This window comes from Topomyia yanbarensis, chromosome 2 (assembly GCF_030247195.1).
Source record: "Topomyia yanbarensis strain Yona2022 chromosome 2, ASM3024719v1, whole genome shotgun sequence".
NCBI classification, from domain to species: Eukaryota; Metazoa; Arthropoda; class Insecta; order Diptera; family Culicidae; genus Topomyia; species Topomyia yanbarensis.
In genome coordinates this window covers 396276631-396289169 of record NC_080671.1, presented here as the reverse complement: position 1 = coordinate 396289169, position 12539 = coordinate 396276631, and the positions used below count along the sequence as shown (strand labels likewise).

Below are 12539 nucleotides of genomic sequence, written 5' to 3'. Positions count from 1 at the left end.
AACCCTACAAAAAATAGCCCTACATTCAACAGAACGTTAAACAAAGTGAATCAGCGTAGGACGTTTGTTAAACAAACTTTTCTGCGAGGGAGCGCAAAATTGATGCAAAAATGGAAATTAAATGCATTTTTTCTAATTTGATGCAAATTTGTTATACATTTCTAGAGTGATCTGCCCATAGGCTTATGCCATGACGTCACGTAGGATGTATGGTACGTCACGTTTTATAGGCTGTCTCTCTTCACTACCACTAACAGTTTTGACTCGTGCTAGGACCTTGTTTAGAAGAACTTTGGGGACAGAGCTGGCGGATCCTATGCTACCCAGTCACCGTGGCAAACAGAAAGTTAGCAAAGCGAAATTGATTCTGGCAGAGTTTCTGCCTGCATTTTGCGCGATATGTGCGAGAATTCTGGCTCAAATGCAACAACCGTTTCTAACAGAAGCGGTTAAACTAACCGATGCTGCTAACTTTTTGCCCGAATCCAGCCAGGAATGTACGGCCAGGCTTTCTGTACGCTACCTGATACATCTTCAGATGTCAGATGTTTTACTCGATTCGTGCTAAATTCTACCAGGTAAGGATTGCCAGGATCTTTGCACGGTTTATTTCCGAGTTATGCTAGAGTTTTACTCGGTTCCTGTCAAAATTTGCCAGAAAACGCGAGCGAAACCGACTTCGCGCTAGTTTAACTAACCCGACAGAATGCGCGCAGAAATCTGACAAGGCTGCCAAACCAAGACTGACAGAAATCTAACAGAACAGTCTCTGCCAGAAAATTTGATGACTAGGTAGGTTGGAGATCCAATAACTAGACTATGCACGCTGACGAAGTCGTCATAAAAATGACATTAACTGTGAGCCGTGTTTACAAGCATTGCTTCACAGTTTAATGGTAGTGTTGGTAAACACGGCTCACAGTAAAAGTCATTACTTATATCGACTTCGTCGGCGTGCATACCTGCATAAACGAGAACAATAAATGGATTATTTGTATTATTGTTCTTCCACAATTTGTCATATTGTGATTCGACAATAAACTCCATACCGTAAATTGTTTCTGTCATTTGGGGTAGTGTTTTCAGCCGGATAACCATTTGGGGAATATGGCGTTATGTTACAATACAAAAACGACGATTTTTTTCGAACATTTTTTCGGGAATACAATACCACAAATAGTCGCTTAGTTCCGAGTTTCTACTCTTTCTCGTATAGTTCAAATATAGTTTTCTAGCGAGATACTATACAAATAAAAACGTATAAATCTACGGTAGGATTTTGACGAACAATATTGGAAATAGTTATAATATGTTTTTATTATTATAATGATCATGTTAACCATAGGTTACTATAGTGCAACAATAGCACTTATTGTGAAAACAAATTTCGAAAATTATCAATTTATTATAACATAATTTTGCCTAATTAATTAATTAATTTTTTGTGCTGGTAGCCATAACATAAATTATGTGCTTACCATTCTGACCATTTATGTTAGCAGCCCCGCATAGCTAAAACCATTTAACATAGTCCAAACAATAAACCTGTGTTATGGGATATAGTAACCATTAGAGGTGTTGCTTTTGTAATGTTCCTGCAATATTAACTAAAGATTTCGTTCAATGAGTATAACAATAGTTCTACAATATCCCCAATAGTAACGATGAATGGAATGGTCAGCATGTACAATATCACATATTGTTCTTCTATAATTTAACTATTCAATTCATCGTTACTATTGGGGATATTGTAGAACTATTGTAACATTCATTGAATAAAATCTAAGTTAAAATGGTTTTTAACTATGCTGGTAGCCTAATCTGCCTAGTCGTTTTTCGTTTACTGGGTTGGGTTAGAATCTGTCTCATCGGGCAAAAACAACACGAGGTGTGCTGCATGGGATCATCGATATTTTTGACATCATACGTCAATTGCGTCAAGTTGGTACCTGGCACGTTTACGACCAATCTTTCCATCATCCGGCTTTGTCAAGTTCAGACGTAAGTGTGATATTTCGGGTATCAAAATAATGAATTTTACCTTTTTATGTAGCTTCGTATTCCAAATAATCACCTACAACTTCACATTTCAGCTGTTGTCGAACGTGTGAAGTAATTTCTCCATAATGGTCACCGCCAAGAAGCAGGTAAAATGATATTTTCTTCCAATGAAAATCCACGTGCATTTAGCCTATGTTTAATATCGTTCACAGAAAAAGGCTTTAGAGAGCATCAACTCTCGCCTTGCGCTGGTGATGAAATCCGGCAAATTCTGCCTGGGTTACAAGCAAACACTGAAAACCCTCCGCCAGGGCAAAGCTAAACTGATCATCATTGCCAACAACACCCCACATCTCAGGTAAAGTAGTGTCATCCACGAGATTACTGAGAAGTAGTATTTCCCGCTCGACCGAATCGGATTTTGGAACCATATGGAGTCTTGCTACTGAGAAGTATGCTTCCAAAATACTACCAAGGGAAAGCTATGGAGTAATCTCCGGACGGGTAATCGGCAACTTCCAGGATGGTTCCAAAGTCGCGACTCTAGAGGTTTGACGGAAATCAATCTTCCCGGTAAGTAGCTAGGATACTAACACGGTGGTTTTTTTGCCTGTACATTCACAGGAAGTCCGAGATCGAGTACTACGCTATGTTGGCCAAGACCGGTGTACATCACTACAACGGTAACAACATCGAGCTGGGAACGGCCTGTGGCAAGTACTTCCGAGTGTGTACCCTGTCGATTACCGATGCCGGAGATTCGGATATCATTCGTACCCTGCCGGAGGCCCAGGCCGCTGGACAGTGAGCTCGGCGGTGCTCATTTGTTGATGTTCAATGAATGGTTTAGGTGTAAAATGCGTTTAAAAACTAATAAAGCGCAGCATCTCTGTATTTAGGAGGTCTGAGATTATTTTTATTTTGTTTCTCGAAAGAAATGGCTGTGATGAATATTACAAATCCTATGTATACAGTGGCCAGTCTCCGTTCAATGTTGGCCTGGCTACTGGAATTCAAATGGTGCAATTATTTGGCTCATTTCTTGTTGATTTGTGCAGCATAACTGATTCGTAATGTATTCTGTGAAACAATGTTTTGGTACATGCGCTTACGGGGTTTGACCTATTCCGTTGGTTTCGCAGTTGATACTAGATTATAGAGACAAGAGATTTATCCCAGAAAAACAGGTAGGACTTATCTAATAATGGTAGTAAATATAAGACCTTATTGAAAAAATGTGATGTAATTTCTTCAAAATTATTTATCACGGTTTAAACCATTTGAACGAAGCATATTCAGGCGTTATGTTCAACGCCGGAAATTCTGCTACGTAGTTGTAAAACTGAAAATTTGGACACTTCCTTCTTTTAATAATACAGTAACTGCCTTTTTTTCAAAACAACATTATTGCAAATGAGAGCGTAAATTTGTATACTTTTTGTTCCAATGGAACGGTCGCTTTTACCTTTAATTCTCTTAATATACGATTCAAAACCTTTGATCCCACCATCCCTTCGATATGTGTGCGAATATTATACGAAGGAAGGTAATAAGCGATAGAAAAGTAAAGGTGAGGTTCTCATTAGCAATAACGTTATTTTCAAAACTTAGATTTTTTTGAAAAATATAATAAAATTTATTTATTAATGTAATAATGGAAAGAATTTGACTCAATACATTTCTACCCAAAATGTGTTGAAACGTTTTAGAGTGTTTAAACGTCTGTACGTCTAGACAGCTAGAAATAACTGTCCACCTCTTCGAAGCTATCGAGTAATGAATTTATAGCGACCCGTGCACGTTCAATATTTTTGTCAATACTAAAGAGTATTGAATAAAATATTGATGGTGTAATGAAAACATTTAAATGGGATTGACGTGAGGGGAATTCCATCAATACGTCAATATATTGAACGTGTACGGTCCGTGTTTGTGTTCATTTCATTCACTCTCGATTCGGCTGACAACACGACGATTGCTTCTTCTTTTCCAGCTCTCTTCACTCGGTTATTTACATTTTAATGAACTCTTGAATCGTGCTTAGCCATCGTTTGTCAGTCAGTCCCTGCGTACGCAAGCAGTGCAGAGTTGAGAGTGGATTGGTTGGTTTGTGGCATTACGTTGCTACTTTTGCTAACTTTATAGTGTTCGTCGGTTCCTGTTATTATCCAGCAACAATTTTTTGCCAGTGAGCTCAAAGGTCACTTGATTATACAATAGATAAAATGGCCCCCAAAGAACCATCCCCGTTGGTCAAACTCTACCTCATACTGTACAACGGTGCACAGGTCTTAGGGTAAGTAGCTTATCTATTTCGCTCTCCCATAGATAACAAGTTCTAATTCCTGCATCCATAGATGGTCCTACATGCTTTACCAGCTCGTTGCATACTACTCTTTCGACAACGGCAATGGGAAACCTCTCTGGGATTACCTAGGAACTACTGTGATCATTTTCCAAAATGCAGCCGTCCTTGAGGTGAGATCGGAAAACTTTCTCTTTCACTGATAATAATAGTTCATCTCGCTCTTTCCGTATCGCTTTCGCCAACAGATCATACACGCAGCCACGCGAATTGTTCCGAGCAACCCGGTCATTACCACATTCCAGGTCCTATCCCGGGTGATGGTCGTATGCGGTGTCGTGCTGGCGACTCCGACAGGAAAGTCTTCCCCTGGCCTTCCGTTGGCTCTGCTCGCGTGGTCTATCACCGAAATCATTCGGTACGGTTACTACGCCCTGAACCTGGTGAACGCGGTTCCGCACGTACTGATCTTTCTTCGGTACACTACCTTCATCGCACTCTACCCGATCGGGGTGACGGGTGAGCTGTTGTGCTTCTACTGGGCCCAGAGTTACGTCCGCGAGTCGAAGCAGTGGAGCATTGAGATGCCCAATTCGTACAACTTTACCTTTTCGTACTTCTACTTCCTGTGGCTGGTAATGCTGCTGTACATTCCACTGTTCCCGCAGATGTATCTGCACATGTTTGCCCAGCGACGGAAAATTTTGGGCGGCGGCAGCAAGCAGAAGGTGAAATAGAACACTCGCATGGTGTGGCCTGCTAATTTACTCTGCAGGACAGGTCTCAACAGATTCTTGTTTTACTCAATGGTACAAGGCACTCTAGTAGATGAATAACGAAACTACGTTTAGTGTGGAAAGGTTTTTTTTTCATTTAAGCATCTAAACACGCCTTCTCTATTTAATGCTCAAAATTCCATACACACTCAATTGCGACTTGAGAGCGTGACAGGTGGAGGAAAACGTATGAATGAAGAATAAAAGTACGTTAAATATCGTAACATACATACTTTGTTTCAGTTTTCCAAAAACTTTCTGTACACAAAAATCTTTGTAAATATCACGGACTATTCTATCAATTCTATTAAATGAATGATTGCAGAAATATAAATTTATTGTTTTCTCTAGGAATCTGCAGCGGAAGTTAATGACGCACTTGACGCAAGCAACGAATGAGCTACTGTTGACCTGTTAAAGTATAATATGTTACATGTTTTTTTCTCGAATACTGTGCAAAATAAACTAAATGTGCTTACTTTTGTATCATTTAGAAACCAAATTCGTGTTATATTTCCCACTATAGTTCTCTTGTGCATAGTTCGATTCAATATCTTCTGATGAACGAGTACGCTGCGATCGATAATGGCAGTAGTACTCCAGAGATTAACGCTAAAACGCGAAGATGACAGATTGTAGCAAGGCTACCTGAGTTCCGAGAGATCGAGGGGCTGAGGCGTTCATGCAGGTATATTAGCTGTTTGGTTTTAGTGTTCAACTGGCGCCAATTTGGTTCTAGTTTGGGTTAATCGTCTAACTGGTCCCCCAGTTGGTGCAAGTTACTGATGAGACGAATTGAAAAAACACACCTGACCCCCCATGTTAGTGAAGCGATTGGTAAGAAATGGGATACATTTAATCTGATTGGCATTGCCGTTGGCTGGTTAATCTTTGTACGGTTTTATGTACATTTTGGTGTAGTGGTAGCGTGTGATTATAGGGGCGATGGGAGGGTCATTTTTGGATATTTCTAGGCAAATTTATGCTGTTATGGTGTTCACAACTTCATAGGCTTGGAAGCTATGGTTGCTGTGGTTAGGTGGCTATCACCGAAGGGTGTGCGCCGTCGTCTCGTGCTGCAGAAACATCTTGTAGATATAACGAGAGTTCGAGAGCTTTACTGTGAATGAGAGAACGAAAATTACACTAAATTTGATCATTAATAGTTTTCAAAAATGTATAGATAAGAAACATGTAGAGGCCGGACATGTACCTCAGACCCGAAAGAACTCTATTAGCTGGGACCTGGCAACACAGTACGCGGCACAAAGCCAAACAACATGCTGGATGTCGTGATAATCATTCTCGCGAACAAAATTCACTATGGTCCCAAAGTCGGATGTAGGAAGATAAACCTGCTTGCGCTGAAATCGGTGATGTTAGATGTATGGTACCTTCGGCAAACTTTCTTTGTGCTTTTTAACCGATTTTTTATGTTAACTGAATTAGGGTAGTTCTTGTGGTTAAGGTATTCAAAGTATCAATTTTTTAGATATGTGAAATTTAGTTACATAATTTTCTACAAAGCTATGAAACAATCAATTCCATATCAACATTTGAATAGGGCTAATAAGATTTGTAAACAAACTTTTGTTTTGCTGATTTCTCCTAATTTGTTATCATTTCAACACAGAAAACATTTGAAATTGATTCTACCAAGGATAAAGATGTTGATTCATGTGTATTTTTCATGAAATTCAACTCGGTAGCGGAATAATGAGCGAAATAAGTTTGTTTACAAAAGTCTCATTAGCCCTTTTGAAGAATTACTGTTGAATTTGAAGTAACTTTTCTGAATAAACAATAAATCCCACGGCATTTCCCACAACTAACCTTATTGCTACAGTGGAAAGCTGTGTCTCCCAGTTATTTGTAATTAGTAAAGGCGAACAGATAGACGAACCGTGACGAAGAAAAGGTAGTTGGGTAGAGCAGAACCTGCGAAGGTCACCCGATAGGAACCTGAATTGACATATGTACTCTTCCCGTCAACTGCGACTGATGCTGAATGCAAACGTTTGCACTCCAGTATCTTTACTGCCTGAAGCAAAGGGTCTTTAAATCAGAATCAGAATCGGAGACGACCCCGCAGATTTCAACCCGATTAGCTGGTACATATACTCTATACTCCTTTGTAAAGGTAATATCATTTGCCTGCTTCAAACTATTTACCACCATCCGAAGCTGATCAGGGCGAATTTTCGATATTTCTGTCACGACCGAATATTGTTCCGTCAGAACTCGAGAAATCAGTAAAAAATTCAAACTCTTTTTGTCTTTGGCCCGGAAGAAGATTACACAAGGCCCGGTCGAAGTGTCTGATGGATATAGCTTGAGCCGAGGAGTCGATCTTATTTTGACCTCCCTCTCACCTTGAGATAAATAATTTAATTTTTTGGGGACACGTAAACCAAATTGTCCAGGTACAATTAATCACTTTACGATTAGCTGACAAACTAACATTACCGATTTACTGTATGTGAAAACATATTTCTTTCTGTGAGAATGTACGGGAGAAAACCAACAGTGAAAAAAGCGACATATTACAGACGAGAGCACGCCTACTGTGAATCAGAGCATTGAAGTATAAAGGATGATTCAGACGATACATCAGGTTCCGTCAACGTCAACGGAACGTCACCGTTCCGTCGGGATAAGTTACACGCATTTCTCGTGTGCCTGTTCACACGTGATGTACGTCATTTCTTGCCATCACGTTTGCTATGCCAATATCAATCATGTATACATGACAACCTAGATGATAATTCAAACATAAAAAATGAAAACACACGATGTTCATGTAGCGTTTATATAATGGATGACAAATTAGATGCTGGTGTCAGCCACTGGAAATGCTTACACTCTTGCTGGTAGATTAGATGCTGGCGATATATGAAAATTGATCAAAATACTATAGCAGAAAGTTCGCAAAAATATACCCAGTAAAGTTCAGCCGGAAATTAACTGGAATTCTGGCTGGTTCAAGTTCGCATTCCGGCTCCAGTGACATAACCGATTCTGACTAGATTTGGTTATGTCACGGGAGCCGGAATACGAACTGAAACCAGCTAGAATTCCGGTTCATTTCCGGCTAAGCTTAACTGGGTGCATTTAATTGACATATTCTTGCAAACTACCAGATATTTCATAAACTCAAACGCATTTGGATGGTTGAATAAAGAAAAACGAGCGAAAAAATCTTTTTTTTTTTCTCTTTGCGCCATCTTAGATTTATCTACCAGCATCATTTGCCGGCATGAAATTCAGAAACATCAGAAATTTTCATGCTGGTAATTACTAGCGTTTACATTCTGCTGGTAGGACGCTGATTGTCAGCATGCTTATATCAGCAGATGGCAATCATCACTAATGTAAACGGACCATTAAAGGGAAAGCTTTAGATTCCCGGAACCCTAGATCATATGGACCCTCTCATAATAGATAGCTAGTTTTCAGCATTCTCAATGCAAGAGTCATTCTCACGAGTCTCGGCACAACATCCGAACAGACAGACAATTATTGTCGAAAAAGACATAATTTAACACCAAAGTTCATCCGATGAGAGTTTGCAGGGACACACAATTTTGTCCCATCCAGTGCGATTTCCATTCAAAAACCTTCGCTACAGTGAAGCAAACGGACCTTGAAACAGCCAACTTCGTGCTTTAGGAGATTTACGCACAATTTCGAATCGGTGGCCCCACCCTCGATCTCAACATTGTAAGCGGACATTTAGACGCGGTAGTCCCTGCTTGCTTTAGACAGACTATCATAATTCTGGTCGACCGTTCGGGATATCTGTCACCGTTGTCATGTCTGCGATAGTTCTTTCAAAATCTTTACACTACTTAACGGATTTTCTTTGGTCTGAAAGAAGCTCAAATTTGGTCCAACCGAGTTCAATCAATGTTTTTAAACCGAAAGTCAGAATTTGGGTCTTTTCAGGAGAGTTTATTTATGCCCGGCGCAAAGTAAAAACTTAAAGCATGTGAAGGCAGGAACAGAAATTGTGGAAGGTATAATAAATTGAAAGACAAGCTAAAGGATAATAATGCAAATATGTGGTAAGTCTAGGGGTCCGCATGGGATGACATTCCCAACGGTTTTAACCGAAACTGTTCTGTCAAGTCAGCAAAACTTTTTATGTGATTACCTACAAATGAGGAAACATCCGACTGCATTGTATCATTACTTTGACCCTCCCAGTTCACGAAAGAACTTGGTGTTATCGAACTGAAACAACTGCTTCTCGAGTTTCTGTCAGTGGAATGTTATACAACGTATGTTATATTTACATGTCTATGTCAAATACTCTAAACCTTTATATCTGAAGTCTTTCTTCGAGGGGATTCATGTTCACCGAGGCATATTCGCTGACAACACTCCAAATGCCTTTATGATCACTACTTTAGGGGAGCGGAGCCATTTGCATGTACATACAAAATCATTGTTCGAAAGTCGAACAAAAAAGAATGACAATGTTAACACGCAAAACTGAGATTTCGCCAAGGGCGCCAAAGGGCCACGCTACGGCTCTACGTCCAGTATACCAGCAAGAGTGTGCATATTGCCAGCAGCAGGCTTACCAGCGGCTGGTTCCAGCATCTAATTTGCCATCCATAGTGTAAACTAGAAAAACTCTAGAAAGAGAACTGCGGATACTCCATTTTGGATCGATTGGATTCGCGTTTAGCTGTCAAAAAACGAATCCAATCGAACATTGCCTATCCTTATAACATTGGACGTGTTGTCATACAATGCCGGGGCATACGTTGCCAAAAAAGCTGTTTTTCTCTCCGCAGTTCTCTTACTATGAGTTTTCCTAGTGTAAACGTCACATAAACAATGCAAAATCGAGAATATTTATTGAAACCTATCACTGAAGTCTGAAATAGATTTATCCAAATTATTCTTGTGTGCAGCATTTTGGATGTGATGGATCTGCGTAAGTTCTAATTTGAAACCAGTGGGGGTTGAGGATTCAACCCCTTCCCCCCCTTTCGCCCAAGTGAGAAATTTTGGTGCTTATCCAATTTTTTCTCCTTAGGCGGAAATGTAGCATAGTGAAGACCTATCTGCTAAGTAGTTTAAATAAGACAAGAAAAAACTATTTCATTTTTAACTCGTCGAGGTATCAATTATCAAAATAGACTCATAATCATTGTTTAGTGGTTTGTTTTGACAAAGCATAATGTACACCACTGTTTAGAGCTTTGCTCATTAAGCAGTAATTTTCCCTTTTGTAACCCGTTTTGTCGATTTAGATAGGTGTGGAAATTCACTCCCCTGGCTAAAGACAAAAATCCAACAGCACCGTCCACTCTCGTTGTGGAGAATAAGCCGAAGCCGATCAAGGATTGCCCTCAGCCACAGCTAACAGAAGAAGTAGAGCGCGAAGCAGGCTGGAAAGCGGCAATGTCTGCATATAGCGGTGCCAAATATCGATTATTCGTCGTCACAGTCGCTAGGGAGGTTCCAACAAAGGAGCAAAGCTTTTCTCACTGGCCAACAGTTATGGATCGCTGCAGGAGCAGCCAACATTAACGTCGGGAGATTATGCAAATTCCCAAATGGGAAAATTTTGGACCAATTTTTTTGTGCATAAGGACACAATACCTTACATAAAGTATGGTTTTTGTTTTGTTCTCGTCAGTAACTAGCACCAACTGGGTGTCTAGTTAGACGATGTATCTAAACTGGTACCCAAATTAGCACTAGTTAGACACTAAAATCCAAAAAGTCACACGTTTTGCGTAAACACTAAACAACTGGCTTTTACCGAGTGATGTCTCGATAGTAAGCACAGAAGTTCTGTTTGCCGACGAGGAATATGAACCGAAACTGTCTTATGGTCCCAAGACCCAAACGCCTACCCAGTTAAGCTCAGCCGGAAATGAACTGGAATTCTGGCTGGTTCCAGTTCGTATTCCGGCTCCAGTGACACAACCGATTCTAGTTAGAATCGGTTGTGTCACTGGAGCCCGTGTACGAACTGGAACCAGCCAGAATTCCAGTTCAATTCCGGCTGAGCTTTACTGGGTAGAATTATGCAAGAAGAAGATTTCATTTGAAACAGTTCTACATTAAAACCCAGTATCGGAATATTGAGTGGAGAAAATTGAACTCTGACCTGATCGTAAAAAGCTTATAGGGGAAGATGGGGTAAAACGCATCTCCGAATCAAAATGCACCCCTTGCTCACATTGAAAGTTGCTGAAAATTTCCAGAAAAAGGAAACACCAGCCGGACGTCCGCAATAGTAAATATACACTGTCAAAGTTTGTTACCCTTATATCAACAGCAGCCCAAGAAATAAACAAAATATAATAACATGCTCTTCTCATGTAATTATTATGGCTAGCGCAAAAAGAATTTTCAGCTCTTATAAATGCTGTTTTACTATAATTTTCAGCTCTCTTTTTTATTTAGATAATAGAGGTTTGTCATTCGCCTCTTCGTTCTAAAAAAGTCTCTTATGAAAAATTTCTAACCCTATGTGCGAGGTCAGGATTTGAACCCAACTGCGTTGCGTACAAGGTAATCGATTTACCAACTACGCTACGCCAACCCCTCTATATTTTCAGCTCTTATAAATGCTGTTTTACTATAATATCAGTGTATTCCAGATCTGTTTTCTACAACACTATACATGAAAAATCTTCTACATAATTCACTTTTTGCTAAATTTATGACTTTGCTCATTAGGAGGCAAAATGCCTTCTTCTTCCCGCATAAATAAAAACTTTATCTGGAATCCTCCATATTATACAAAAATCATAAGTGCTATGGTAACCACATACGTTAAGGTCTATTTATGATATTACGATAAATGCGTTTTCCTGTAAAATTATAGAATGAAGATACGAGTTATTGTTACAATATAGGGAATGGTTATAATATAATATTGTATGTTAGAAAAGAATTGAGGTGCTTCCGCAGGATTATTAAAAAATATATCGAAACGATTTGAATTGAAGTCACAATGATGGTAGTCGTTTTCATATTGTTCTGTAAGGTTTCCTTTAAAGAAAAACGTGTATCGTTACAATTTCCTTACAAGATTACCATAATGTTCACCTCAAGTCGAATCGTTTGGTTACAGTTTTCAATAATCCTTTATATTGAATTGAATGTGTTGTTAAAATGAAATAACGAATCTTTGTTTATTGCACATATTCATTAGGAAAAAATAATAATTTATCCACGGATAAAGTGCTTTAATACTTTATTATTATTTTTTACCAAGTGGAAATCAGATTATTTAGGTTGGATAAAAGAAATTCCAAATTTAATTTTTGGCGTACAGGTTTCGTTTTTGGACAAAATCTAAAGCTTCATACATTTCTGTAAAAGGTGAAATGAATCCACAAGGCTGTCAATAATAGCAACAATTTGTTTATAAGCACATTCAGCAAAATGGTAAAACTAATCATAATTAAATTTCGTATATGGCAAAA

At 39.2% G+C, this 12539-nt stretch overlaps 2 protein-coding genes across 3 annotated transcripts; both read left to right on the top strand.

The window, feature by feature from the left end:
* The first annotated feature begins 1926 nt into the window (after positions 1-1926).
* Positions 1927-2911, top strand: LOC131684857 (large ribosomal subunit protein eL30). The gene is made up of 4 exons (XM_058968076.1): positions 1927-2001; positions 2094-2147; positions 2214-2359; positions 2626-2911. The coding sequence occupies exons 2-4, from the start codon at positions 2127-2129 to the stop codon at positions 2807-2809; spliced, it is 351 nt and encodes a 116-aa protein (XP_058824059.1). The 5' UTR covers positions 1927-2001; positions 2094-2126; the 3' UTR covers positions 2810-2911.
* A 1044-nt stretch (positions 2912-3955) lies between these two features.
* On the top strand, positions 3956-5541 carry LOC131684856 (very-long-chain (3R)-3-hydroxyacyl-CoA dehydratase 2). Of its 2 annotated transcripts, XR_009304691.1 has the most exons (4): positions 3956-4297; positions 4359-4479; positions 4555-5288; positions 5434-5541. XR_009304691.1 is itself a non-coding variant. In XM_058968075.1 (3 exons), exons 1-3 carry the CDS (start codon positions 4227-4229, stop codon positions 5041-5043), a joined length of 681 nt encoding a protein of 226 aa, XP_058824058.1. In that variant the 5' UTR covers positions 3956-4226; the 3' UTR covers positions 5044-5310. The 2 variants fall into 2 exon arrangements, 1 of the variants encoding a protein (XP_058824058.1); XM_058968075.1 differs by lacking the exon at positions 5434-5541 and having other exon boundaries at positions 4555-5310.
* Positions 5542-12539: the final 6998 nt, after the last annotated feature.

Coding starts and splice junctions, on each gene's coding strand:
- LOC131684856 (XM_058968075.1), top strand. CDS start 4,227: ATGGCCCCCAAAGAACCATCCCCGTTGGTCAAACTCTACCTCATACTG. Junction 4,298..4,358: donor AACGGTGCACAGGTCTTAGG/GTAAGTAGCTTA, acceptor CTGCATCCATAG/ATGGTCCTACATGCTTTACC. Junction 4,480..4,554: donor AAAATGCAGCCGTCCTTGAG/GTGAGATCGGAA, acceptor TTTCGCCAACAG/ATCATACACGCAGCCACGCG.
- LOC131684857 (XM_058968076.1), top strand. CDS start 2,127: ATGGTCACCGCCAAGAAGCAG. Junction 2,148..2,213: donor TGGTCACCGCCAAGAAGCAG/GTAAAATGATAT, acceptor TATCGTTCACAG/AAAAAGGCTTTAGAGAGCAT. Junction 2,360..2,625: donor AACAACACCCCACATCTCAG/GTAAAGTAGTGT, acceptor GTACATTCACAG/GAAGTCCGAGATCGAGTACT.